The sequence below is a fragment of the Scyliorhinus torazame genome, chromosome 18 (assembly GCF_047496885.1).
Source record: "Scyliorhinus torazame isolate Kashiwa2021f chromosome 18, sScyTor2.1, whole genome shotgun sequence".
NCBI lineage: Eukaryota > Metazoa > Chordata > Chondrichthyes > Carcharhiniformes > Scyliorhinidae > Scyliorhinus > Scyliorhinus torazame.
In genome coordinates, this window is record NC_092724.1 from 88294278 (window position 1) to 88321777 (window position 27500).

Here is a 27500-nt window from a genome sequence, read left to right on the forward strand (position 1 = left end):
ATTTTGAGTGCTATAGTAAGAGTTTGGTGACCGAGGGAGTTAGGTGAGGAGGGAGTAAGGTTCCCCTTTCATTTTGTTTCCGACATTTCCGCAAAGAGTGAAAAGAGAGCCAGGAGTTTACAGAAAATGTAGCTGACTGGGAGCAGAGTCGGAGGGCGGAGATCTAGTTAGTCCACAGGGCAGCTATATTCTGTCAGGTAAGAGGGGATGGAGGCTAGGCCAGTTGCATGCTCCTCCTCTGGGACGTGGGTGGTGAGGGATACCACCGGTGTCCCCGCTGACTATACCTGCGGGAAGTGCACCCAACTTCAGCTCCTCAAAGACCGTGTTAGGGAACTGGAGCTGAAGCTGGATGAACTTCGGATCATCCGGGAGGCAGAGGGGGTGATTGAGAAGAGTTACAAGGAGGTAACCACACCCAAGGTACAGGACAAGAATAGCTGGGTTACAGTCAGGGGGAAGAAAACAAACAGGCAGACAGTGCAGGGATCCCTCGTGGCCGTTCCCCTTCAAAACAAGTATACCGTTTTGGATGCTGTTGGGGGGGATGACCTACTGGGGGAAGGCCCTAGCGGCCAGGTCTCTGGCACTGAGTCTGGCTCTGGGGCTCAGAAGGGAAGGGGGGAGAATAGAAAAGCAATAGTAGTAGGAGATTCAATGGTTAGGGGAATAGATAGGAGATTCTGTGGTCGCGAGCGAGACTCCCGGAAGGTATGTTGCCTCCCGGGTGCCAGGGCCAGGGATGTCTCGGATCGTGTCTTCAGGATCATTAAGGGGAGGGGGAGCAGCCAGAAGTCGTGGTGCACATTGGTACCAACGACATAGGTACGAAAAGGGGTGTGGAGGTAATATACAAGTTCAGGGAGTTAGGCTGGAAGTTAAAAGCCAGGACAGACCGAGTTGTCATCTCTGGTTTGTTGCCGGTGCCACGTGATAGCGAGGCTAGGAATAGGGAGAGAGTGCAGCTGAACACGTGGCTGCAGGAATGGTGTAGGAGGGAGGGCTTCAGGTATTTGGATAATTGGAGCGCATTCTGGGGAAGGTGGGACCTGTACAAGCAGGACGGGTTGCATCTGAATCAGAGGGGCACCAATATCCTGGGAGGGAGGTTTTCTAGTACTCTTCGGGAGGGTTTAAACTAATTTGGCAGGGGAATGGGAACCGGATTTGTAGTCCAGCAACTAAGGAAGCCGATATTCAGGACGCCAAAGCGTGTAATGAGGCAGTGGGGAAGGGAACACTGACAAAGGAGAGTATCTGCAGGCACGGAGATAGGTTGGAATGTGTATACTTCAACGCAAGAAGCATCAGGAATAAGGTGGGTGAACTTAAGGCATGGATCGGTACTTGGAACTACGATGTGGTGGCCATCACGGAAACTTGGATAGAGGAGGGGCAGAAATGGTTGTTGGAGGTCCCTGGTTATAGATGCTTCAATAAGATTAGGGAGGGTGGTAAAAGAGGTGGGGGGGTGGCATTGTTAATTAGAGATAGTATAACAGCTGCAGAAAGGCAGTTCGAGGAGTATCACCCTACTGAGGTAGTGTGGGTTGAAGTCAGAAATAGGAAAGGAGCAATCACCTTGTTAGGAGTTTTCTATAGGCCCCCCAATAGTAGCAGAGATGTAGGGGAACAGATTGGGAAACAGATTTTGGAAAGGTGCAGAAGTCACAGGGTAGTAGTAATGGGTGACTTTAACGTCTCAAATATTGAGTGGAAACTCTTTAGATCAAATAGTTTGGATAGGGTGGTGTTTGTGCAGTGTGTCCAGGAAGCTTTTCTAACACAGTATGTAGATTGTCCGACCAGAGGAAGGGCAATATTGGATTTAGTACTTGGTAATGAACCAGGGCAAGTGATAGATTTGTTAGTGGGGGAGCATTTTGGAGATAGTGACCACAATTGTGACTTTCACTTTAGAAATGGAGAGGGATAGGTGCGTGCAACAGGGCAAGGTTTAAAATTGGGGGAAGGGTAAATACGATGTTGTCAGACAAGAATTGAAGTGCATAAATTGGGAACATAGGCTGTCAGGGAAGGACACAAGTGAAATGTGGAACTTGTTCAAGGAACAGGTACGACGTGTCCTTGATATGTATGTCCCTGTCAGGCAGGAAAGAGATGGTCGAGTGAGGAAACCATGGTTGACAAGAGAGGTTGAATGTCTTGTTAAGAGGAAAAAGGAGACTTATGTAAGGCTGAGGAAACAAGGTTCAGACAGGGCATTGGAGGGATACAAGATCGCCAGGAGGGAACTGAAGAAAGGGATTAGGAGAGCTAAGAGAGGGCATGAACAATCTTTGGCGGGTAGGATCAAGGAAAACCCCAAGGCCTTTTACACATATGTGAGAAATATGAGAATGACTAGAGCGAGGGTAGGTCCGATCAAGGACAGTAGCGGGAGATTGTGTATTGAGTCTGAAGAGATAGGAGAGGTCTTGAACGAGTACCTTTCTTCTGTATTTACAAATGCGAGGGGCCATATTGTTGGAGAAGACAGTGTGAAACAGATTGGTAAGCTCGAGGAAATACTTGTCAGGAAGGAAGATGTGTTGGGCATTTTGAAAAACGTGCGGATAGACAAGTCCCTCGGGCCTGACGGGATATATCCAAGGATTCTATGGGAAGCAAGAGATGAAATTGCAGAGCCGTTGGCAATGATCTTTTCGTCCTCACTGTCAACAGGGGTGGTACCAGGGGATTGGAGAGTGGCGAATGTCGTGCCCCTGTTCAAAAAAGGGACTAGGGATAACCCTGGGAATTACAGGCCAGTTAGTCTTACTTTGGTGGTAGGCAAAGTAATGGAAAGGGTACTGAAGGATAGGATTTCTGAGCATCTGGAAAGACACTGCTTGATTAGGGATAGTCAGCACGGATTTGTGAGGGGTAGGTCTTGCCTTACAAGTCTTATTGAATTCTTTGAGGAGGTGACCAAGCATGTGGATGAAGGAAAAGCAGTGGATGTAGTGTACATGGATTTTAGTAAGGCATTTGATAAGGTTCCCCATGGTAGGCTTCTGCAGAAAGTAAGGAGGCATGGGATAGTGGGAAATTTGACCAGTTGGATAACGAACTGGCTAACCGATAGAAGTCAGAGAGTGGTGGTGGATGGCAAATATTCAGCCTGGATCCCAGTTACCAGTGGCGTACCGCAGGGATCAGTTCTGGGACCTCTGCTGTTTGTGATTTTCATTAATGACTTGGATGAGGGAGTTGAAGGGTGGATCAGTAAATTTGCAGACGATACGAAGATTGGTAGAGTTGTGGATAGTAAGGAGGGCTGTTGTCGGCTGCAAAGAGACATAGATAGGATGCAGAGCTGGGCTGAGAAGTGGCAGATGGAGTTTAACCCTGAAAAGTGTGAGGTTGTCCATTTTGGAAGGACAAATATGAATGCGGAATACACGGTTAACGGTAGAGTTCTTGGCAATGTGGAGGAGCAGAGAGATCTTGGGGTCTATGTTCATTCATCTTTGAAAGTTGCCACTCAAGTGGATAGAGCTGTGAAGAAGGCCTATGGTGTGCTTGCGTTCATTAACAGAGGGATTGAATTTAAAAACCGTGAGGTGATGATGCAGCTGTACAAAACTTTGGTAAGGCCACATTTGGAGTACTGTGTACAGTTCTGGTCGCCTCATTTTAGGAAGGATGTGGAAGCTTTGGAAAAGGTGCAAAGGAGATTTACCAGAATGTTGCCTGGAATGGAGAGTAGGTCTTACGAGGAAAGGTTGAGGGTGCTAGGCCTTTTCTCATTAGAACGGAGAAGGATGAGGGGCGACTTGATAGAGGTTTATAAGATGATCAGGGGAATAGATAGAGTAGACAGTCAGAGACTTTTTCCCCGGGCGGAACAAACCATTACGAGGGGACATAAATTTAAGGTGAAAGGTGGAAGATATCGGAGGGATATCAAAGGTAGGTTCTTTACCCAGAGAGTAGTGGGGGCATGGAATGCACTGCCAGTGGAAGGAGTTGAGTCAGAAACATTAGGGACCTTCAAGCAGCATTTGGATAGGTACATGGATTACGGTAAAATGATATAGTGTAGATTTATTTGTTCTTAAGGGCAGCACGGTAGCATTGTGGATAGCACAATTGCTTCACAGCTCCAGGGTCCCAGGTTCGATTCCGGCTTGGATCACTGTCTGTGCGGAGTCTGCACATCCTCCCCGTGTCTGCGTGGGTTTCCTCCGGGTGCTCCAGTTTCCTGCCACAGTCCAAAGATGTGCAGGTTAGGTGGATTGGCCATGATAAATTGCCCTTAGTGTCCAAAATTGCCCTTGGTGTTGGGTGGAGGTGTTGAGTTTGGGTAGGGGGCTCTTTCCAAGAGCCGGTGCAGACTCAAAGGGCCGAATGGCCTCCTTCTGCACTGTAAATTCAATGATAATCTATGATTAATCTAGGACAAAGGTTCGGCACAACATCGTGGGCCGAAGGGCCTGTTCTGTGCTGTATTTTCTATTGTCTATGATCTATGATCTCCTCCTGGCTCTTCTTAGCTCTCTCTTTAGGTCCTTCCTAGTTAACTTGTAACTCTCGAGCGCCCTAACTGAACCTTCACGGCTCATCTTTACATAAGCCTCCTTCTTCCTCTTGACAAGTGATTCAACTACTTTAGTAAACCATGGTTCCCTCGCTCGACCATTTCCTCCCTGCCTGACAGGTACATACTTATGAAATGAAATGAAATGAAAATCGCTTATTGTCACAAGTAGGCTTCAAATGAAGTTACTGTGAAAAGCCCTTCGTCGCCACATTCAAGCGCCTGTTCGGGGAGGCTGTTACGGGAATCGAACCGTGCTGCTGGCCTGCCTGGGTCTGCTTTCAAAGCCAACGATTTAGCCCTGTGCTAAACAGCCACGCAGTAGCTGTTCCTTGAACAAGCTCCACATTTCAATTGTGCCCATCCCCTGCAGTTTCCTTCCCCATCCTAGACATCCTAAGTCTTGCCTCATCGCATCATAATTGCCTTTCCCCCAGCTATAACTCTTGCCCTGTGGTATATACCTATCCCTTTCCATCGCTATAGTAAACGTCACCGAATTGTGGTCACTATCACCAAAGTGCTCACCTACCTCCAAATCTAACACCTGTTCTGGTTCATTACCCAGTACCAAATTCAATGTGGCCTCGCCTCTTGTTGGCCTATCTACATACTGTGTCAGGAAACCCTCCTGCACATATTGGACAAAAACGGACCCATCTAAAGTACTCAAACTATAGCGTTTCCAGTCAATATTTGGAAAGTTAAAGTCCCCCATAACAACTACCCTGTTACTTTTGCTCCTAACCAGAATCATCTTTGCAATCCTTTCCTCTACATCTCTGGAACTTTTCGGAGGCCCATAGAAAACTCCCAACAGGGTGACCCCTCCTTTCCTGTTTCTAACCTCAGCCCATACTACCTCAGTAGATGAGTCCTCATCAAACGTCCTTTCTGCCACCTTAATACTGTCCTTGACTAACAATGCCACCCCTCCCCCTCTTTTACCACCTTCCCTGCCCCGGAACCTGCAACAACCATTCCTGTCCCTGCTCTATCCATGTCTCCGAAATGGCCACAACATCAAAATCCCAGGTACCAACCCATGCTGCAAGTTCACCCACCTTATTCCGGATGCTCCTGGCGTTGAAGTAGACACACGTTAAACCACCTTCCTGCCTGCTGGTACATTCCTGCAACCTTGAAACCTTACTCATGACCTCACTACTCTCAACCTCCTGTATACTGGAGCTACAATTCAGGTTCCCAACCCCCTGCTGAACTAGTTTAAACCCTCCCGAAGAGCATTAGCAAATTTTGTCCCCAGAATATTGGTACCCCTCTGGTCCAGGTGCAGACCACCCCGTTTGTAGTGGTCCCACCTACCCCAGAACGAGCCCCAATTATCCAGGTATCTGAAACCCTCCCTCCTGCACCATCCCTGTAGCCACGTGTTCAACTGCTCTCTCTCCCTATTCCTCATCTCGCCAGCACGTGGCACAGGTAACAACCCAGAGATAATAACTCTGTTCTAGCTCTAAGATTCCACCCTAGCTCCCTGAATTCCTGCCTTACATCCCTATCCCTTTTCCTACCTATGTCGTTGGTGCCTATGTGGACCACGACTTGGGGCTGCTCCCCCTCCTCCTTAAGGATCCCGAAAACACGATCCGAGACATCACACACCCTGGCACCTGGGAGGCAACGCACCAACCGCGAGTCTCTCTCGTTCCCACAGATTCTCCTATCTATCCCCCTAACTATGGAGTCTCCAGTGACTAATGCTCTACTCCTCTCCCCCCTTCCCTTCTGAGCAACAGGGACAGACTCTGCGTCAGAGACCTGTACCCCATGGCTTACCCCTGTTAAGTCTCTTTCCCCCCCCCCCCAACAGTATCTAAAGCGGTATACTTGTTATTAAGGGGAACAACCACAGGCGATCCCTGTACTGACTGCTTCCTCCCAGCCCCTATCACCGTCACCCATCTATCTTCATTCTTTGGAGTAGTTACATCCCTGAAGCTTCTATCTATGACCACCTCTGCCTCCCGAATAATCCAAAGTTCATCCAACTCCAGCTCCAGTTCCCTAATGCGGCTTTTGAGGAGCTGGAGATGGGTGCACTTCCCACAGGTGAAATCAGCAGGGACACTGACGGCGTCCCTCACCTCAAACATTCTGCAGGAGGAACATTGCACTGCCTTCCCTCCTAGATAACTTGCAGTAAAAACAAGGAAAAGAAAGAAAGAGCTTACCTGATATTCACTCAACCCCTTCGGTTAGAGGAGGTGGAAGGGTGGGGGACACTACAAGTGTAGTGTCTCGGGTTTAGCAACTGCCCAACTTATATACAGGTACTACACACCTCCCCAGAAATCCCCACGGCCGACTTCCGGTTTCCTGCTGCTCTGAAACCAAAACAACTCCGAAAAAAAGTTAGTTAAAAACAAAAATTCAGCTTACCCTCCGCTCTCCGTACCAAAAAAATCACTCCACTCTCTGCCTTCTCCTCTGGAAGAATATCTAATATTAAAAATTAAAACCCCTGCTTTTGAATTCTGTTTCACTAGAAATGAATCTCAGTCCTCCTTGAAAAAAGAAAAATGGCTTTGTTAATCTCTTTTGTTACTCTTAAGGATTTGAGTTTCTGTTTTCTTGGATCTCTTTTCACCTCTACTCTGTTTGGATTCTTGTTTCCAAGGAGTATTTGAGTTGAGTCACAGCTATACACTCAGGGTACAGAAATAATTGTAGACTGGGAACAGATTGGGGATTGATTAAGGATGTCGAGTGGAGCTGAACGATCTGACTGAAGAAATGTTAGCTGAATCCTGCTTTCTAGAACTTGACCCAGTGGTTGGAACTCTTAGCACTGAGGCATCACAAACTGTGTTTGGTGAAGAGTATAATAGAGGCCTGATTGAACACTATCTTGACTTACTTGACTAACTTGCTCTCTTAACTCCCTCACTCAACTCCATTTCTTTACATTTCAGAAGCCCTCGTGCTCAATGATCCTGAGCTGCAGCACGAAGACCTGAACTTCCTGTCCCGTAGCGAGCGCTATGATGTGGCGGTAAAGAAGAGCGCGCTGATGGTGAGGAAGATCCGTGAGCATGCCATCTCAAATCCGGAGGAAATCATGTGGTTTAAGAGGTGTGTGCAGTTGAAGGCTTTGTTGGCTCAATTTGTAATAATCTTTATTGTCACAAGTAGGCTTATGTTAACATTGCAATGAAGTTATTGTGAAAAGCCCCTAGTCGCCACATTCCGGCGCCTGTTCGCGTACACAGAGGGAGAATTCAGAATGTCCAATTCACCTAACAAGAGCGTCTTTTGGGACTTGTGGGAGGAAACCGGAGCAACCGGAGGAAACCAGGGAGAACGTGCAAACTCTGCACAGACAGTGACCAGGAATCGAACCTGGGACCCTGGCGCTGTGAAGCTAACTACTGTGCTACCAAGCTTAACCTTGCCACCCCCACCTCCCAAATATGTAGAGAACAATGGAAAGAGTCTTGTCTTGAGAATCATTGGCTTGTATTCCCTTGAGGGTAGATTAAGGGATAACCTGATCGAGGTATTAAAATTATTCACTTGGATCGATATGGTTCTGGAAGGAGAGGAAAGAATTGAAGCTAGGTGGCTCAAAAGGCGATTCAGGAAGCACTTTTTCACAGAGTGTATTGGGAACCTGGATCTCTTAAAATCTGTAGATAGAATTGTAGAATAGAGTCATAGACATCCTACAGTGCAGAAGGAGGGCATTTGGCCCATCGAGTCTGTACCGACCATCTGAAAGAGCACTCCACCTAACCCCATTACCCCACCTAACCTGCACATCCTTGGACGCTAAAGGGCAATCTTTTAGCATGGCCAATCTGCGTGGTTTCCAGTAGGAACCCGCTGGATGTCGATGAACTTTAAAGAACAAAATTTACCACCTAGAGCCCTGTCGCCAATTGTGTGTCCCTTTCTTGCCACCCTGACTGGGCCAGTCACTTATAACAGCATTCACCAGGAATCTAACCTGGAACCATTCATCAACTACAGGGACTAAAATTTACCTGCTGAACCATGTGGGGAGGCTGTGAAATACCTGTTATTAAAACAAATCTGACCCAACTAAACTTCTAATAATAAGAACCTGGACTTTTGTGACAGTAAACAATTAAACGGCAGTCGAATGTGAAATTCAAAGCTCTTTTATATGGGCACGGTAGCACAGTGGTTAGCAAGTTGCTGCACAGCAGCTCCAGAGTATCGGGTTTGATTCCTGACTTAGGTTACTGACTGTGCGGAGTCTGCACTTTCTCCCCATGTCAGCATGGGTTTCCTCCGGGAGCTCCGGTTTCCTCCCACAGTCCAAAGATGTGCAGGTTAGGAGGATTGGCCATGCTAAATTGCCTTTAGTGTCCAAAAAGGTTAGGTGAAGTTACTGGGTTACGGGGATAGGGTGGAGGTGTGGGCTTAGGTAGGGTGCTCTTTCCAAGAGCCGGTGCAGACTCGATGGGCCGAATGGCCTCTTTCTGCACTGTAAATTTTATGATTCTATGACAGGTAATTTGAATTGAAGCAGTTTGAGTACATTAACATCTAAATCTTCTTTAAATGGGGAGGTGAGCGACTAACTGATGTCATGTGAGAGTACCCTTTAAGAAATGGATGTTTAAGAAATGTACCTTTAAGATATGGAGCTGCTCATGTTACTGGTGTGATGTCAGAGTGTGGGTGGAGCTGATCTCCACTTCTGCTTTTTGGTTTCAGTTTGAGAATGCTTGGGTGTGTCTGGGAGCAGCACTGCTGTTGATCTCTGCCATCCAAAGATTATCTATGGATCAGTTGGTGAATTCCGAAGAATTATAAATGTTTTCAGTCTTGAATATAAACCCTAATGTGCTCCTGTTTGAAGGATTTTTAAGCCTTTTGGATGTTAAAAGGACAACATACAGATTACTTAGTGTTGTATTATTTGGGGGGTGTATTTGATTTACTGGTTGCTAAGATATTCACTGTTTGTTTTAAAAAGGTTAACTTGAGTTCATAGAATAAACATTGTTTTGTTTTAAAAACCACTGGTCCATTTTCTGCTGTACCACACCTGTAGAGTGAGCCGTGTGCTCCCCATACCACAATCTATTAAAAGTTGTGGGTCAGGTGAACTCCATGATACACTTTGGGATTCTCTAAACCCTGGCCCATAATACTGAGTTGATCTCCCAGAGGGCCAGCATGGACCCAGTGGACTAAATGGCCTCCTTCTGTGCTGTAACCATTCTATTATATTTCTCTTGCGACCAAAATTGAAAGAGCCTGTACAATCGTAGATTCAGTGTTGGGTGCTGCAGGTTAATGTGGGAACAGAATATAAAATAGTTCAAATACATTGTTAGCTGAGGGGCCCGAACTGCCAGAATGTAGAAATATAACACCAGTGCTTTGGTGTTTGGTTTGAAATTTAAAGTTTCAAAAGGATAACCGCTGTTCTATCAGTTCCAGAATGCTTAATTATTGATTTGGTTAATAATTAAATTCGAAGTAACCCTACATTCTGCAACAGGTCAGCATTTTCTGTTCGACACTGAGTCATGGAGGTTGGCTGCAGTCCACATGTATCTTTTATAAACTTGTGCTGAGTGAAAGAAATGAAGACACTCGAGGACCAGGCCCTACTGTTCATAAAGAAGTTCCTATGTGGGGAGAATGATTTATTCAGCTCTCTTTAATAATTCTTAACCGTATCCATGGCACGTCTTTCAATGCTGTCCTTCCCACCATTCCAATCTGGTCAAGTTGTAGGAAGGATTGAATCAAAAATTGAGTTGGATGAATAGAATAGCCGTTGACTGTTTATGCCATTGTTTGATTTGTGATAACCGCCCCCCCCCAAACCCCCCCCCCCCCCCCCCCCACACACACACACACACACACACACACACACACACACACACAAAACCAACTTGACCAAAGGAGCCATCACAGGCCAGGGTCAAAGAGTGCGTCATGAATAATTACATCAAATAATCAACCCATTAAATTCACTTCCAGCTCAGATTCCCATGTACATTTGTTTTAGTGAGCATACTCCTACATCAGCTGTTCATCCTTTAAAGTTAGGAGACATTCCCTCCCTTCCATGATCACCTTGAATTAAAAGAACAAGTGTGTTAAGTATCTCTGACCTTTTAATTGCACTACTAACATTGCAAATGTTCGCTACGACCATACTTGGAAAATGTTTGCTTGAAAACCAATATAAATATTTGAACTGCTATAAACTAGTTACTCTCCTTGTGAGGAAGTAAAAAAAGAAATCTCGGCAGGTAATTTAAAAGCACAGTCACTAATTCAGTGTTTTCTGCACTCATTTTTGGAATTTGGAAGACATCAAGACTTCATTGGCTCTGCCAACTCCTCATGTAAAGTTCTTCTCCTTGCGTTCAACTCTCTCCACCCTTATTTGCAATCTCCTTGAATCCTGCAACCCTCCAAGACAAGACCTATGTGTTCTTTCAACTCTGGCGTCTGGTGCATCATTGATTTTTAGTTGCTTCATAATTGGTGAACATGATTGGATTCTAAACTCTGACGTTCCCCTCCTAAACATCCCTATCTGGATCTGAAAGAACAAAGAAAATTACAGCACAGAACAGGCCCTTCGGCCCTCCAAGCCTGCACCGACCTTACTGACCGTCTGAACTAAAGCCCTCTATCCTTCTGGGGACCATATCCCTCTATCCCCATCCTATTCATGCATTTGTCAACATGCCCCTTAAAAGTCACTTTAGTATCTGCTTCCGCTACCTCTCCCGGCAGCGAGTTCCAGGCTCCCACCACCCTTTGTGTAAAAACCTTGCCTCATACATCTCCTTTAAACCTTGCCCCTCGCACCTTAAACCTATGCCCCCATGTAATTGACTCTTCCACCCTGGGAAAAAGCTTCTGACTATCCACCCTGTCCATGCTCCTCATAATCCCATAGACGTCTGTCAGGTTGCCCTTCAACCTCCATTGTTCCAGTGAGAACAAACCACGTTTCTCCAACCTCTCCTCATAGTTAATGTTCTCCATACCAGACAACATCCTGGTAAATCTATTCTGTACCCTCTCCAAAGCCTCTGCATCCTTCTGGTAGTGTGGCGACCAGAATTGAATATGATATTCCAAGTGCGGCCGAACTAAGGTTCTATAAATCTGCAACATGACTTGCCAATTTTAAAACTCAGTGCCCGGCCGATGAAGGCAAGCATGCCGTATGCCTTCTTGACTACCTTCTCCACCTGTGGTACCACATTCAGTGACCTGTGTACCTGTACATCCAGATCCCTCTGCCTATCAATTCTCTCTAGGGTTCTGCTATTTACTGTATATTTGCCATCTGTATTAGACCTTCCAAAATGCATTATCTCACATTTGTCCGGATTAAACTCCCATCTGCCATCTCTCCACCCAAGTCTCCAACTGATCTATGTCCTGCTGTATCCTCTGACGGTCCTCATCGCTATCTGAAATTCCACCAACCTTTGTGTCCTCCTCAAAACCTACGTTTTTGATTGAGCTTTTGGTTACCTGTCCTAATATATCCTTTTTGACTCACTGTCAATATTTTTCTCTGATTACTTTCTTGTGAAGCACTATTGAATGTTTTACAATGTTAAAGGTGCTATAGAAATTAAAATAAATATAGTTATCCCCATAGCAACATTCATAGAATCACTATAGTGCAGAAGGAGACCATTCGGCCCATTGGGTCTGCACCGACCGTCTGAAAGACCACCCACCTCGGCCCCTCCCCCCGTCCTATCCCCTTAATTCCACCTAACCTGCACATCCCTGGATACTAAGTGATAGTAATCGACAATTTTATCAGGCCAATCCAGCTAACCTGCCGGACTGTAGGAGGAGACGGGAGCACCTGGAGGAAACCCACGTAGACACGGAGAGAACTCCACACAGATCGTTACCCAAGCCTGGAATCAAATCTGGGTCCCTGGTACTGCGAGGCAGCAGTGCTAACCACTGTGCCAACGTGCTGCCCAGCTTCAGTTTTACTATTGCTGATCACAGTAAACTGAGCCAAGTGTGAATCGTACAATTTCACTGCTTAATCTTACTTTAAAGATTGTAGTATGCAAGATTTGACAGTTTGAAGTGCAAAGTATCATATAAGACTGTTAAGAGGATAAGACTGTTTTCCTGCGACAAGAGTGTTGGACAGTTTAGTTAGTTTTGACGAGACACTTTAGGGTTTTGCCAATTTGCTTTTCTTGCCTTTATCTTAGCATTGCCATCTTGAAATTTTCAGTCCGTTTTGGTATTGGGACAAGTAAAGAATTGGGTAATTAAAATGACAGGCAACCTGAAGATTCGAGTCACACTTGCAGAAACAGTCACTGTTTCACCTGGAAGGGGTATTGGAGGCTTTGGACTGTGAGGAGGAAGAGGGTAAAAGGGGGAGCAATTATAATTGGGGATGCAGATGAGACAAGAGTTTCAGGAGCACAGATCTCAAGAGGATTGTGGGACTGAAGAAGATTGGAGATAGGGCTAGGCCATGGAGATTCCAAAGATGCGTTTCACATAATACTGGGTCTTATAATGTTACCTTCACCATCCTAGGTGAATCTACTTTTTTATATACAGTAGATGTCAATGTATTTAGTGTTAATACCCTGTAAATAATAGTTCTTTGACCTCCCCTATAACAACCCCTCCCATTGGATGAAGCCCTTATCACCGGGAAGACAGACAAATTTAACAAGTGTGCAATGTTTGCACATGTGGGGGAATCTAAAACTAGGGATCATCACTAGAAGATAGTCACTAATAAATTCTGTGAGGAAGTCAGGAGAAAGGTCTTTACCCAGAGAGTAGTTAGAATGTGTAAACTCCTACCCGATGGAATGGTTAAGGATAATAGGAAAAGGAGAAGCTAGATAGGCAAACGAGGGAGAAAGGAATAGCTGGATTTGTTGATGGGGTGAAATGAAGTAGGTTGGAAGAGAGATCGTATGGAGTATTGTCATAACCCCCATGGGGAAACCATTGTCGATCTCCCCGTGGGACCCGTGGAATACGAGCTTCCCAGAGGCCACCCAGCTGGAGCTCGTTAAAGATCTACACATAAAAGCCGGCCCAAGCAGGGCCCAGAGCTGTTGGTTGACCCAACAAGGACTGGATTGGGAGAGAGTTATTGCCGTTGGCAGTGTATTATGCATAGTTTAATAAATCCTTTTGGATTCTGAATGAAAAGATAGATGTACATTTCGAGAGTGTCTGAATATACCCAAATTCCTCAAGGCATTTTGCAGCCAGTTTGAAATATAGTCACTGTTGTAACATAAGACAACTGTGAGAGAGCTGTGCAATGCACTGAATGGCTCATATGGCCCATTCCAGCCCTTGAGTGCCCTTGTCCCACCACTGTACCCTTTCATTCGCTGAGATTGATGGGTGAGTGGTAGGGAGTGCATGTTGAATTATGGCAGGTTTTAATAGAGTGCTGCTTTTCTTTGGGTATTTTTGTTACTTGTGGACCCTTCTAGGTGACACAGGCCCTGAAACACTGAACAGTAATAGCACGAATGGTTTTAGAATATAGAACATAGAGAAATACAGCACAGAACAGGCCCTTCAGCCCACGATGTTGTGCCGAACCTTTGTCCTAGATTAATCATAGATTATCATAGAATTTACAGTGCAGAACGAGGCCATTCGGCCCATTGAGTCTGCACCGGCTCTTGGAAAGAGCACCCTACCCAAGGTCAACACCTCCAACCAATACTAAGGGCAATTTTGGACACTAAGGGCAATTTATCATGGCCAATCCACCTAACCTGCACATCTTTGAATTGTTTTGTGTCTCTTGGCATTTCTGTGAATGGAAGAAAAAGCTTTTCCCTGAATCTGACCTTTACCCTTAATCTTGGCTCTGGGGATGGTGTTAATGGGGATAAAGGCAGATAAGCCCCCTGCCCCTGAAGACTTGAATCCTAGGATCCTAAAATATTGCTCAGTTAAGATTGGTATTTGTGTAAAGTACCTTTGGCTTTTCCAGTTTAAATGTCTGCCTTGGTACAGTGGGTAGCACACCTCTGTCAAAATGTCACATGTTTCAAACTTCCACCTCAGGAACCTGAGGATAAAATTCAGGCTAACCTTCCATTGATGTACTGAGGGGGTGCTGCACTGTCTGAGGCACCATCTTTTGTATGAGGTGTTAACCTGAGGCCCCTTCTATCCTCTCAGTTTGGGGATCAAGGATCCATGGCACAATTTGAAGAACAGGGAGATTCTCCCTCATGTCCCGGCCAATATTTTCCTCTCACAGATGGTCTGGTCGTTGCTGTCTGTGGGAGCTTTGTGTTTCCTACACCACAGACTGACTATACTTCAGTGGCTGTGAAGCATTTTGGAATATTCTGAGGTTATGAAAGGCTGACTGTATATATTTCTCCACAATATTTCTCTTCAAATTTGCTGATGACACCACCGTAGTGGGTCGGATTTCAAACAATGATGAGACAGAGTACAGGAATGAGATAGAGAATCTGGTGAACTGGTGCGACGACAATAATCTTTCCCTCAATGTCAACAAAACGAAGGAGATTGTCATCGACTTCAGGAAGTGCAGTGGAGAACATGCCCCTGTCTACATCTCATAGAGATCTCATAGAATTTACAGTGCAGAAGGAGGCCATTCAGCCCATCGAGTCTGCACCGGCTCTTGGAAAGAGCACCCTACCCAAGGTCAACACCGCCACCCTATCCCCATAACCCAGTAACCCCACCCAACACTAAGGGCAATTTTGGACACTAAGGGCAATTTATCATGGCCAATCCACCTAACCCACACATCTTTGGACTGTGGGAGGAAACCGGAGCACCCGGAGGAAACCCACGCACACACGGGGAGGATGTGCAGACTCCGCACAGACAGTGACCCAAGCCAGAATCGAACCTGGGACCCTGGAGCTGTGAAGCAATTGTGCTATCCACAAGGCTACCGTGCTGCCCCCAATGGGAACAAAGTAGAAAGGGTCGAGAGCTTCAGGTTTGTAGGTGTACAGATCACCAACAACCTGTCCTGGTCCCCCCATGCCGACACTATAGTTAAGAAAGCCCACCAACGACTCTACTTTCTCAGAAGACTAAGGAAATTTGGCGTGTCAGCTACGATCCTCACCAACCTCTATAGATGCACCATAGAAAGCATTCTTTCTGGTTGTATCACAGCTTGGTATGGATCCTGCTCTGCCCAAGACCGCAGGAAACTACAAAAAGTCGTGAATGTAGACCAGTCCATCACGCAAACCAGCCTCCCATCCATTAACTCTATCTATAATTCCCGCTGCCTCAGAAAGCAGCCAGCAAAATTAAGGACCCCACGCACCCTGGACATACTCTCTTCCACCTTCTTCCGTCAGGAAAAAGATACCAAAATTTGAGGTCACGTACCAACTGACTCAAGAACAGCTTCTTCCCTACTGCCATCAGACTTTTGAATGGACCTACCTCGTATTAAGTTGACCTTTTCTCTACACCTTGCTATAACTGTAACATTATTTTCTACATTATATGTATGGTATGCATTGTTTGTACAGCATGCAAGAAACAATACTTTTCACTGTATACTAATACATGTGACAATAATAAATCAAATCAAGCAATAAACACTTGTTAACACCGTTGAAACCTGCCTCGGTGCCCTGTCTGATGGGTGTGAGGGTGGGCCGATCGGTGCTGGCCAGGGGGGTGGGGGACCAGTGCAGACCCTGTGGGTGGACCGTGCTCCCCACCCTCCTTCCCTTCCCCCCTGCCCCGACCGCCCCCAGCACCCCATCCCAGGGATTCGACGGGACCGTGTGATGGACGGGCCAGTTTGCATGCAGAGATCACCCAGATGTAAGGTGCTACTATGGACATGAGTCAGACATTGTCTAACGACGTGTAGCACCAGAGCTCATCACAGAGCGGGTTGTCATCATCCTCCATCCCATGGACCAGACCCGCTGTCACTGCCACCCCGTGCCCCCAGGTTGTAGCGCCTCAGGTATGTGTCATGGTGGAGGTGTGGATGGGGGCGGCTTGGTGGTGTGGGAGGTGAGGAGGTGTGGGTCTGGGATGGTGGTGTCCGTGCCCCTGGCCAGCAACACCCCACCTCCCTCCTAGTTGGTGAACCATGTCACAAAGAGGGTGTCCCATGCACGCTGGCGATCACGTGCGGCCTCCTGCGCCTGCCTGGGCCTATGTCGCACTCATCGCCCCCTCCTCGCCGGACAAGGCCTGCCCTTCCTCCTCATCAACCTCCTCCTCCAGCAAATCGCCCCACTGCTGTGCAAGATGTTGTGCAGGATGCAGCAGGACACCACGATGTGGGCAACCCTCTCAGCCTCGTGTAGGAGGGCTCCTCCAGAACGGTCCAGGCACCTAAAGCGCATCTTTAGGATGCCGAAGCACCACTCAACCACACCGCTGGTCGCTGTAAGAGCGACATTGTATCGGGTCTTCGCATCAGTCAGTGGTCTCCGGATAGGCATCATCAGCCACGACCGCAGCGGGTAACCCCTGTCTCCCAACAGCCAATCCCGCAGGGGGGGCGGGGACACCCCTCAAACATGTCGGGGATCACTGAGTGTGCCAATATGATCGAGTTGTGCACGCTGCCTGGGTACCGGCCACAGACGTGCATGATGTGCATCTGTTGATCGCAGACCAACATGAAGTGGAACCCCTTTTTGTCAGTGTATAATGGTGTAGTTGAAAATATTCCCGAATAGACCTTTGAGTGAGTAACAAAGCGATTTATTAATTTTCAGAATTCTGAAACGTAAGCCGCCATCGCGTGCTCTTGTGCCCGGTCCTTATTTTCCTGATTGTCACGAGCGTTCTGTCGCATCATTTTGAGTTGTGTACTCATTTCCAGAACGTACCATTGTAATCTGTCTTTTAGAGGAGCCACATCGGCCCTGCCTGTTATGATGCCTTCTGGTAATTGGATCGCTCTTCCTGTCATTAGTTCATAAGGGGTTAAGCCTGTGGTTCTGTTTCCCGTGGCCCACAGTTTCATTAAGATAATAGGCAATACTTCGGTCCAGGTTTTTCCTGACACCTGTATTGCCTTTGCTCGCGCATTTTTAAGAGTTCGATTCATCGGCTCCACCATTCCCGAGCTTTTTGGGGAAGGTAGGGAATGTGGAATTTCTGCTTTATTCCCATTAATCGACACACCGTTTTTATAACACTTCTAGTAAAATGGGTAGCCTGGTCTGAGTCTATTTGAATAAGCACTCCCCATCGGGGAATTACTTCTTCAGCTAAGACTCTGGCGACTGTCAAGGCGGTACAATTCCACGTTGGGAAAGCCTCCACCCATTGGGTGAATTGATCGATAATCACTAGGCAGTATGCTTTGCCATGTGATGGTGGCAGGGGACCTGTAAAATCTGCAAGTGTTCCCATGGTCCCCGTGGTCTGTGTTGGTGTCCCATTCTGACTTTTATGGGTCTCCCCAGATGATGCTGGGCACAGGTGATGCACCGATGACAGTATTGTCCAACATCTCGCCCCATTCCTTTCCACCACTACTCCCTTCCCAGGCTCCCTCTAATGGCTTCTTGCCTGAGTGTCCAAGCCCGTGGTGGAGCTCCAATAATGTATGTTGAATACGTTTGGGGGCCATTACCCGATTATCCTTTCGCCAAACTCCATCACTACCCTTCTCCGTGCCTTGCTTTTCCCACGTACCTCTTTCTCTGTCGGGGGTGTCCTCATGGAGTTCTTTAATACTTATGTCTTTCTCCGTGTGGTCCACAAGGGCGATCGGTGCTTCCTCAACCTCATTCCTAACACCTTTTGCGCCGCTAGGTCTGCGGCTTGATTCCCCTGGTGAAATCCAGTCCAAGCTGTTCCGGTCCAGTTCCCTCTGATGTGCCTTAATTTCAATCACTGCTACCTGTTGGGGTTTGTTACTAACATCTAAGAGGGCTTCTATTCTCAATTGATGTTTTATAGGATTACCTCCTGTTGTAATAAATCCCCTCCTACCCCAAGCAGTCATGTAGTCATGTACGACTCCAAAAGCATACCTACTGTCTGTATAAATGTTCACTGTCTTGTTCTCTGATAACTCTAGCGCTTTGGTGAGCGCCACTAGTTCTGCCACTTGGGCCGACAGGCTTCCATCAATTCGTCCTGATTCCACTGTCTCCAATGCTCCATTCACTACCGCCCACCCCTTTCGGGGCCGCCCATCGACATACTTACGTGACCCATCTACATAGAATGTCTCTTCTGCTGTTGCCAGAGGAGTATCCTTAATTCTGTCTTCCTCTAATTTCATGTCTACATCCCCACAATTGTGAGGTTCCCCTGTTCCTAATATTCCCTCGGCTGGGTTCTCCACCGTGTCCCTGACAATGGTTACTGACTTACTTGGAGGGAGGAGGACCACCTCCCACTTGGCTGCCTCATATTCGAGACGGATCTTAGCTTTCCGGTGTTCAACATTTCTACCAGGGTATGTTTCGTGTGTAGTATAATGTTTCCTGTCATAACTATTGTTTCTGCTATTTTAGCAAACTCCGGGATAAAGTTCTGACTGTAGTTGAAGAGTCCCAACACCTTTCTGATTCCACGTACAGTAACGGGTTTTGGCATACCCTGGACTGCATGTTTTCTGTCCAGTTTATCAGGGAGCCCAGGGACCCCCTTTTAACTTCTTTCGCCACCATTATTAATTTACCTATCGTCCCTGTGTGATTGGGGAATGTTTATATCTAGACAGTCCCCCTATTCTTTCCTACCAAGAATACATGGACTTCTTGTAGTACTCACGGCGAGGTTCTCAGAGGTCCGGCAGCGTCCTCCTCCGTTCCCGAGAAGGTCCGGATGTGTAACTCATGCCTCCGCGGGCTGGTTCCACAACACCCCCCTTTTCTCTCCGATGCCTGTTTACCTGATCAGGGCCTCACAACATGGTTCATTAACATACCTCCATCAATCACCTCTCGCACCTGTAAACAATCTCATTCGTTAATTCTCAACACGGCAGTATCACATTACAGTTTACCCAGTTAGGTCACTTCTCTCACTCACGCAGTCTGTCTATTATTTTGGTTCTTCCGGTGCCACGTCCCTGATCAGTCGTCTTGCCGAGTGTCTCTAATTTCTGGGTGGTCAAAGTTTGACTACTCACCCCATTCTCTGACTCGAACGACTGCTCAGTTCCATGACCCCCTGCTCGCAGCGCAATATTGTAGATGAAAATATTCATGAATAGACCTTTGAGTGAGTAACAAAGCGATTTATTCATTTTCAGAATTCTGGGAGAAAGGCCTTTGACCCCCATGGTCTGCAGCACCCTTTCTCGCCTGAGCTGAGGTCGCACTAGGTTAAGAGACAGGAGGGAAGCAGAATTAGTTTGCATTCGCATTTACATATACCCAATCAATTCTGTCCGCGTCACACCCCATAACATGCATCTTCAATGCCATAAATGGCTACAAGTTAGCTCCTATAGCCTCAAATTGGCAGTCTGTGTCTCATTACGTAGATAGCAGTTACATAGAACAAGTCCTTCCTCATTCCTTGCTAGTTCCTTAATTTGAGGCCCCAAGTAGGTAACAATACCGATATTGGGCAAGTTTGCTAATGGCTAATTGTCTCTCCGGATGCAGCTTGAGGTTCACTTGTTTTGCACAAAGCTTTAATACTTCAGTAGCAGACACTCATAATAACATTGGGTCAAGAACATTGACAGAGTCCATTTTATATCAGCCGGCATCCATGTTGTATCTTCTGTAGTCCATTTGGAATTCTACCTCTTCAGTGGCATTTATCCGCAAGTGGGGTGGGATGGGGAGGGGGGAATGGGGTGGGATGGGGAGGGAGGTATGGGTTGGGTGGGGGAGGGATGGGATGGGAGGGGGAGGGATGAGATGGGAAGGGGGAGGGATGGGTTGGGTGGGGGATGGGAGGGGGGATGGGATGGGAAGCGGGGAGGGATGGGAGGGGAGAGGGGGAGGGATGCGGTGGGATGGGGAGGGATGAGGTGGGAGGGGGAGGGATGGGAGGGGAGGGGTGAGGGGGGGAAGAGGGGGAGGAGGGGGGTGGGGAGGAGGGGGGTGGGGAGGAGCGGGGCATGGGATGGGAGGGGAGGATGGGATGGGAGGGGCGGATGGGATGGGATGGGGAGGGGGGGATGGGGATGGGGAGGGGGGGATGGGGATGGGAGGGGGGGATGGAATGGGAGGGAGGGGGGATGGGATGGGGAGGAGGGGATGGGGAGGGGGGATGGGGAGGGGGAATGGGGTGGGATGGGAGGGGGGATGGGGTGGGACGGGAGGGGAGGATGGGGGGGTGGGATGGGAGGGAGGAGAATGGGGTGGGAGGGGGGGAATGGGATGGGAGGGGGGAGAATGGGATGGGAGGGGGGGAATGGGATGGGAGGGGGGGAATGGGATGGGAGGGGGGAACGGGATGGGAGGGGGGGAATGGGATGGATATGGGGGGAACGGGATGGGAGGGGGGAACGGGATGGGAGGGGGGGAATGGGATGGATATGGGGGGAATGGGAGGGGAGAGGGGATGGGAGGGTGGGGGTGGGTGGGAAGGGGGATGAGAGATGAGGGGGTGTGGGATGGGGGGGTGGGGTGGGAGGGGGGGTGAGAGGGAATGGGAGGGAGGGGAGGGAGGGTGGAGGGGAGGGGGGATGGGAGGGGAAGGGAGGGGGAGGGGAGGGAGGGGGAGAGGATGGGAGCGGGGATGGGGGTGAGAGGGGATGGGGATGGGAGGGGAGGGGGGGGTGTATGGGGATGGGAGGGGAGGGGGGGTGTATGGGGATGGGAGGGGAGGGGGGGTGGGGGTGTATGGGGATGAGAGGGGAGGGGGGGAGGGGAGGGAGGGATGGGAGGGGAGGGGGGATGAGAGGGGAGGGGACAGGGGTTGGGGAGAGGGGGAGAGGGAGGGGGGATGGGAGGGGAGGGGGAGGATGGGAGGGGAGGGGGAGGATGGGAGGGGGGAGGGGAGGGGGAGGATGGGAGGGGGGATGGGATGGGGAGGGGGATGGGATGGGGGGATGGGATGAGAGGGGGGAGAATGGGATGGGAGGGGGGAATGGGATGGGAGGGGGGAATGGGATTGATATGGGATGGGAGGGGGGAATGGGATGGATAGGGGTGGGGTGGGCGGGGGGATGGATAGGGGTGGGATGGGAGGGGGGATGGGAGGGGAGGGGGGAAGGATGGGTTGGGTGGGGGATGGGAGGGGATGATGGGATGGGAGGGGATGATGGGAGGGGGTTTGGGATGGGAAGGGGGGGGCTGTGGGATGGGGGGGATGGGGGGGGGATAGGGGATGGGAGGGTGGAAGGGAGGGTGGAGGGGAGGGGGGGATGGGAGGGGAGAGGGGATGGGAGGGGGGGATGGGTGTGAGAGGGTGGGGGGATGGGGATGGGAGGGGAGGGAGTGCATGGGGATGGGACGGGGGGGTGTGGGGGGTGCATGGGGATGGGACGGGGGGGGGTGGTGTGGGGGGGTGTATGGGGATGGGAGGGGAGGGGGGGATGGGAGGGGAGGGGAGGGGGGGATGGGAGGGGGGGATGGGAGGGGAGGGGGGGAGGGGGGAGGGGAGGGGGGAGGGGAGGGGGGGATGGGAGGGGAGGGGGGAGGGGAGGGGAGGGGGGGATGGGAGGGGAGGGGGGGATGGGAGTGAAGGGGGAGAGGGAGGGGGGAGAGGGAGGGGAGGGGGGGATGGGAGGGGAGGGGAAGGGGGAGAGGGAGGGGGGGAGAGGGAGGGGGGGAGAGGGAGGGGGGGAGAGGGAGGGGGGGAGAGGGAGGGGGGATGGGAGGGGAGGGGAGGGGAGGGGGGAGAGGGAGGGGGGGATGGGAGGGGAGGGGGGGATGGGAGGGGAGGGGGGGAGGGGGAGGGGAGGGGGAGGGGAGGGGGAGGGGAGGGGAAGGGGAGGGGAAGGGGGAGAGGGAGGGGGGGGAGGGGGGATGGGAGGGAAGGGGGAGAGGGAGGGGGAGAGGGGAGGGGAGGGGAGGGGAAGGGGGAGAGGGAGGGGGGGATGGGAGGGGAGGGGGGAGAGGGAGGGGGAGGGGAGGGAAGGGGAGAGGGAGGGGGGGAGAGGGAGAGGGGATGGGAGGGGAGGGGGGATGGGGAGGGGAGGGGAAGGGGGAGAGGGAGGGGTGAGAGGGAGGGGGGGATGGGAGGGGAGGGGGGATGGGATGGGAGGGGAGGGGGGATGGGAGGGGAGGGGAAGGGGAGAGGGAGGGGGGAAGGGAGGGGTGGGGGATAGGATGGGAGGGGAGGGGAGTTGGGGGTGGGAGGGGGGATGGGAGGGGAGGGGGTTAGGGGAGGGGGGATGGGAGAGGAGGGGGAGCGGCTGGGGGAGGGACTGGGGGATGGGAGGGGCGGATGGGGGAATGGGAGGGGAGGGGGGATGGGAGGGGAGGGGGATAGGGGGGAGGGGATGGGATGGGTGGGGAGGGGGCGATGGGATGGGAAGGGGAGTGGGGGATCGGAACGGAGATGGGAGGGGGTGGGGGAGGGGGGGAGGGGGAGATGGGAGTGGGGGGGATGTGAGGGGGGAGTGGGAGATGGGAGGGGGGTGGGAGGACGTAGATGGGAGGGGGGATGGGAGGGTGGGAGGGCGTAGATGGGAGAGCGGGAGGGGATGGGAGGGGGAGATGGGGGAGCGGGAGGGGGTGATGGGAGAGCGGGAGGGGATGGGAGAGCGGGGGGAGATGGGAGAGCGGGAGGGGGAGATGGGAGAGCGGGAGGGGATGGGAGGGGGAGATGGAGGGGGGGCTAGGGAGTGGGAGATGGGAGGGCGGATAGGGGTGGGATGGGGATGGGGGGTGGATGGGGGGGTGGGAAGGGGGAATGGGGGGTGGGAGGGAGAGGGATGGGAGGGGGAGGGATGGGATGGGAGGGGACGGGATGAGATGGGAGGGGGGAGGGATGGGTTGGGTGGGGGGAGGTATGGGTTGGGTGGGGGAGGGATGGGATGGGAGGGGGAGGGATGGGTTGGGTGGGGGGGAGGGATGGGAGGGGGAGGGATGAGATGGGAGGGGGAGGGATGGGTTGGGTGGGGGATGGGATGGGGATGGGAGGGGGTGAGGGGGAGGGATGGGATGGGAGGGGGGATGGGATGGGAAGGGGGGAGGGATGGGAGGGGAGAGGAGGAGGGATGCGGTGGGAGGGGAGGGGTGAGGGGGAAGAGGGGGAGGAGGGGGGTGGGGAGGAGCGGGGCGGGGGGAGGGGAGGAGCGGGGCATGGCGGAGGGAGGGGGGGAGGGGAGGAGCGGGGCATGGGGGAGGGAGGGGGAGGAGCAGGGAGGGAGGAGGGGAGGAGGGTGGGGGGGGGAGGGGGGATGGGAGGGGAAGGGGGTGGATGGGAGGGGGGATGGGAGTGTGGGGAGGAGGGGGAATGGGAGGGGGGGATGGGACAGGGAGGGGGGCGGTGCGGTTTGCCGGGGTTTGCGCACCCATACGGCCGGTGTCACTGTGTAGAACCAGGGGCCAGGGCAGGTGGTCAGCAAGATGGCCGCTGTAATGGCAGTCAGTGCCTGCGCACTGGGTGCCGGGGCATCCCGATTTGACGTCAAACTGACGTCTACCGTGATTTTGGCATCAGAAGCTATTCTCCGCCCAGTCGCGTTTCGTGATTTTGGCGTCGGCAAGAGAATCCCGCCCAAAATCTTTTTAAGATACGTTTGGTTCAGTTTGGCGGCGACACGGTAGCACAGTGGCCTTCTGCATTGTAGGGATTCTATGATTCGTATGAGCGAAGGTTAAACAGGTTGGGACTCTACTCATTGGAATTTAGAAGAATGAGAGGTGGTCTCATTGAAACATTTCGGATTCTTAAGAGGCTTGATAGGGTCAATGCTGAGACGATGTCTCCCCTCCTGGGAGAGTCTCGGACCAGAGGGCACCTAGTGGGCACATGTTAGCCTAGGCACATGTAGACAAAAGACACCATTGTAATAACTAGTTAGCATTAAAAATCACTTTGATCACCCATAAAGAGCTGCCATGTTGTCATGTCATGGCGCCATGCTGCACAAACCCCCGCTCAAACTGAACGTTTTATTTCTGAGCAGTCTCTCCCATCTCCCACACTGATGACGCAGTAATGTTGTGTCGCTCCTGGTGCAGAACGGTTACTGGGTTACGGGGATAGTATGGAGGTGTGGACTTGGGTAGGTGCAGACTTGGGCCGAATGGCCGCCTTCTGCACTGTAAATTCTATGATTCTATGTGTACAAATTTCATAGAATTTATAGAATTTACAGCGCAGAAGGAGGTCATCCGGCCCATCGAGTCTGCACCGGCCCTTGTAAAGAGCACCCCACTCAAGCCCACACCTCCACCCTATCCCCGTTAACCCCACTTAACCTTTTTGGAGACTAAGGGCAATTTAGCATGGTGAATCCACCTAACCTGCACATTTTTGGACTGTGGGAGGAAACCGGAGCACCCGGAGAAAATCCATGCAGACATGGGGAGAACGTGCAGACTCCACAGAGACAGTGAATTCCCAAGCCGGGAATTGATCCTGGGACCCTGGAGCTGTGAAGCAACTATGCTAACCACTGTGCTACCGTACTAGTGCTGTACTAACCTCCTGGGGAAGCAGAACACTGCTCCCATTCCTTGAATGGGGTGACTGATGAGTGAATTTGCCATAATGCCTTGCATTGGTGGCCACGTCTGTGTCACCTCTGTTATGTAGATGTGAGTATGAACCTTGGTGTTCAATGCTTAGGGGCTAGGCTTCTAAAAGGTTAAAATAAAATTGGTTGTCAATTAGTGGCACACTCGAGCATTGCAATGCGGTCTAAATTGGCACAATTCATCGATAAAGAAGGGTTATGGATCTGATTAGACAATTGGTTTTCAACTTGTGGCAGGGGAGACACACTTGATGCGTGTGAAGACTGACATTAGCATGTCAACTTCATCCTTCGAGGTCAGCCTCATTCCCCAGCTCTCAAGTTGAACAGTCAGCCAGAATCCCTGTCAGCCCTGTCAGCCTGGCCTCCATAACCAGTGACTTTTAACTTGGTGACATCTCCTGCCCTCTGGCTTCACAGTGCTGCCTGAGTATTTCTCACTGCAATTGTCCTCCCCCTGTGTGAATGTTTTTAGGCTTCCTGAGTCCCTCACTCTGCCCATTCAGTCTGGCCTCTCATGGGACCTCATCCATGAACCTCAGAGTCGTGACCAGTGCTGATCCTGTGGCTTCACCTGCTCCCACGCACTTTCCAGCTGCCACTCTGGAAGGGCAATCCCTCAGCGGCTATATCACCACAAGCCCAGCAAGGGGGACACTGAAAGTGCTGCCTGCAAACCAGCCGCCAGACCCCCTTAAACATCGAGGCTCCCTGGAGGGTAAAGGCAACCTCTGATATTCCCTTTGGAGGTGAGGTCACCAGGTTCTCGTTTTTATACGCAACTGTTGTGAATCATGCTGGCGACTGATGAATATTCATTCAGGGAAGTAAGTCCCAGCCGGAGGGCTCGCTAATGATATTATAATTGATCCCTGAGGTTCCCGGCCTTCCATGGTGGGATTCTCAGTACCATGAGGGGCCTGAAAAATTGGGAACCGCGATTCTCGCAGTATTTTCTGCTCACGTTGCCATTCTCACTGACAGCTAACTTGGGCTCAATATTCCGCTCTGCATCTCTACTTGTTTAATCCAGGTATATTGTATGCTTCACTTAGTAATCACTCTCCAACCAGTTCCCTGTATTACTAACTTTCTCTACTGATGTTAATCCAGCTCCCTCACATTACTGTCCTCCAACCCATTCCAGTCGTGCTCGGAGTTCCTTATTGTATCAGCACTGGGATCAATCCTACCATTTCACACTATCTGAGTGCTATCTCACAAATTGTTCCCAGTGTACTATTATGTTCCCTTTTATCTTTCACCTTATTGCCATTTACCGAGATTACCTTTGAACAGTGCCACATGTTCAGCTTCATTCTAATCTTGTCAGCAGGGTGTGGCCTACAGGGTATAGAACATAGAACATAGAACAATACAGCGCAGTACAGGCCCTTCGGCCCACGATGTTGCACCGAAACAAAAGCCATCTAACCTACACTATGCCATTATCATCCATATGTTTATCCAATAAACTTTTAAATGCCCTCAATGTTGGCGAGTTCACTACTGTAGCAGGTAGGGCATTCCACGGCCTCACTACTCTTTGCGTAAAGAACCTACCTCTGACCTCTGTCCTATATCTATTACCCCTCAGTTTAAAGTTATGTCCCCTCGTGCCAGCCATATCCATCCGCGGGAGAAGGCTCTCACTGTCCACCCTATCCAACCCCCTGATCATTTTGTATGCCTCTATTAAGTCTCCTCTTAACCTTCTTCTCTCCAACGAAAACAACCTCAAGTCCATCAGCCTTTCCTCATAAGATTTTCCCTCCATACCAGGCAACATCCTGGTAAATCTCCTCTGCACCCGCTCCAAAGCCTCCACGTCCTTCCTATAATGCGGTGACCAGAACTGTACGCAATACTCCAAATGCGGCCGGACCAGAGTTCTGTACAGCTGCAACATGACCTCCCGACTCCGGAACTCAATCCCTCTACCAATAAAGGCCAACACTCCATAGGCCTTCTTCACAACCCTATCAACCTGGGTGGCAACTTTCAGGGATCTATGTACATGGACACCTAGATCCCTCTGCTCATCCACACTTTCAAGAACTTTACCATTAGCCAAATATTCCGCATTCCTGTTATTCCTTCCAAAGTGAATCACCTCACACTTCTCTACATTAAACTCCATTTGCCACCTCTCAGCCCAGCTCTGCAGCTTATCTATATCCCTCTGTAACCTGCTACATCCTTCCACACTATCGACAACACCACCGACTTTAGTATCGTCTGCAAATTTACTCACCCACCCTTCTGCGCCTTCCTCTAGGTCATTGATAAAAATGACAAACAGCAACGGCCCCAGAACAGATCCTTGTGGTACTCCAC

General features: G+C 50.3%; 1 protein-coding gene across 3 annotated transcripts in view; it reads left to right on the top strand.

The window, feature by feature from the left end:
- Window positions 1-27500, top strand: part of acox1 (acyl-CoA oxidase 1, palmitoyl) — a 153263-nt gene that overhangs the window by 19751 nt on the left and 106012 nt on the right. For all 3 annotated transcript variants that reach the window (XM_072482999.1, XM_072482998.1, XM_072483000.1), the window contains exon 2: window positions 7480-7639. In XM_072482999.1, coding sequence (XP_072339100.1) covers window positions 7480-7639 — 160 coding nt within the window. The remainder of the gene's footprint in view (window positions 1-7479; window positions 7640-27500) is intronic.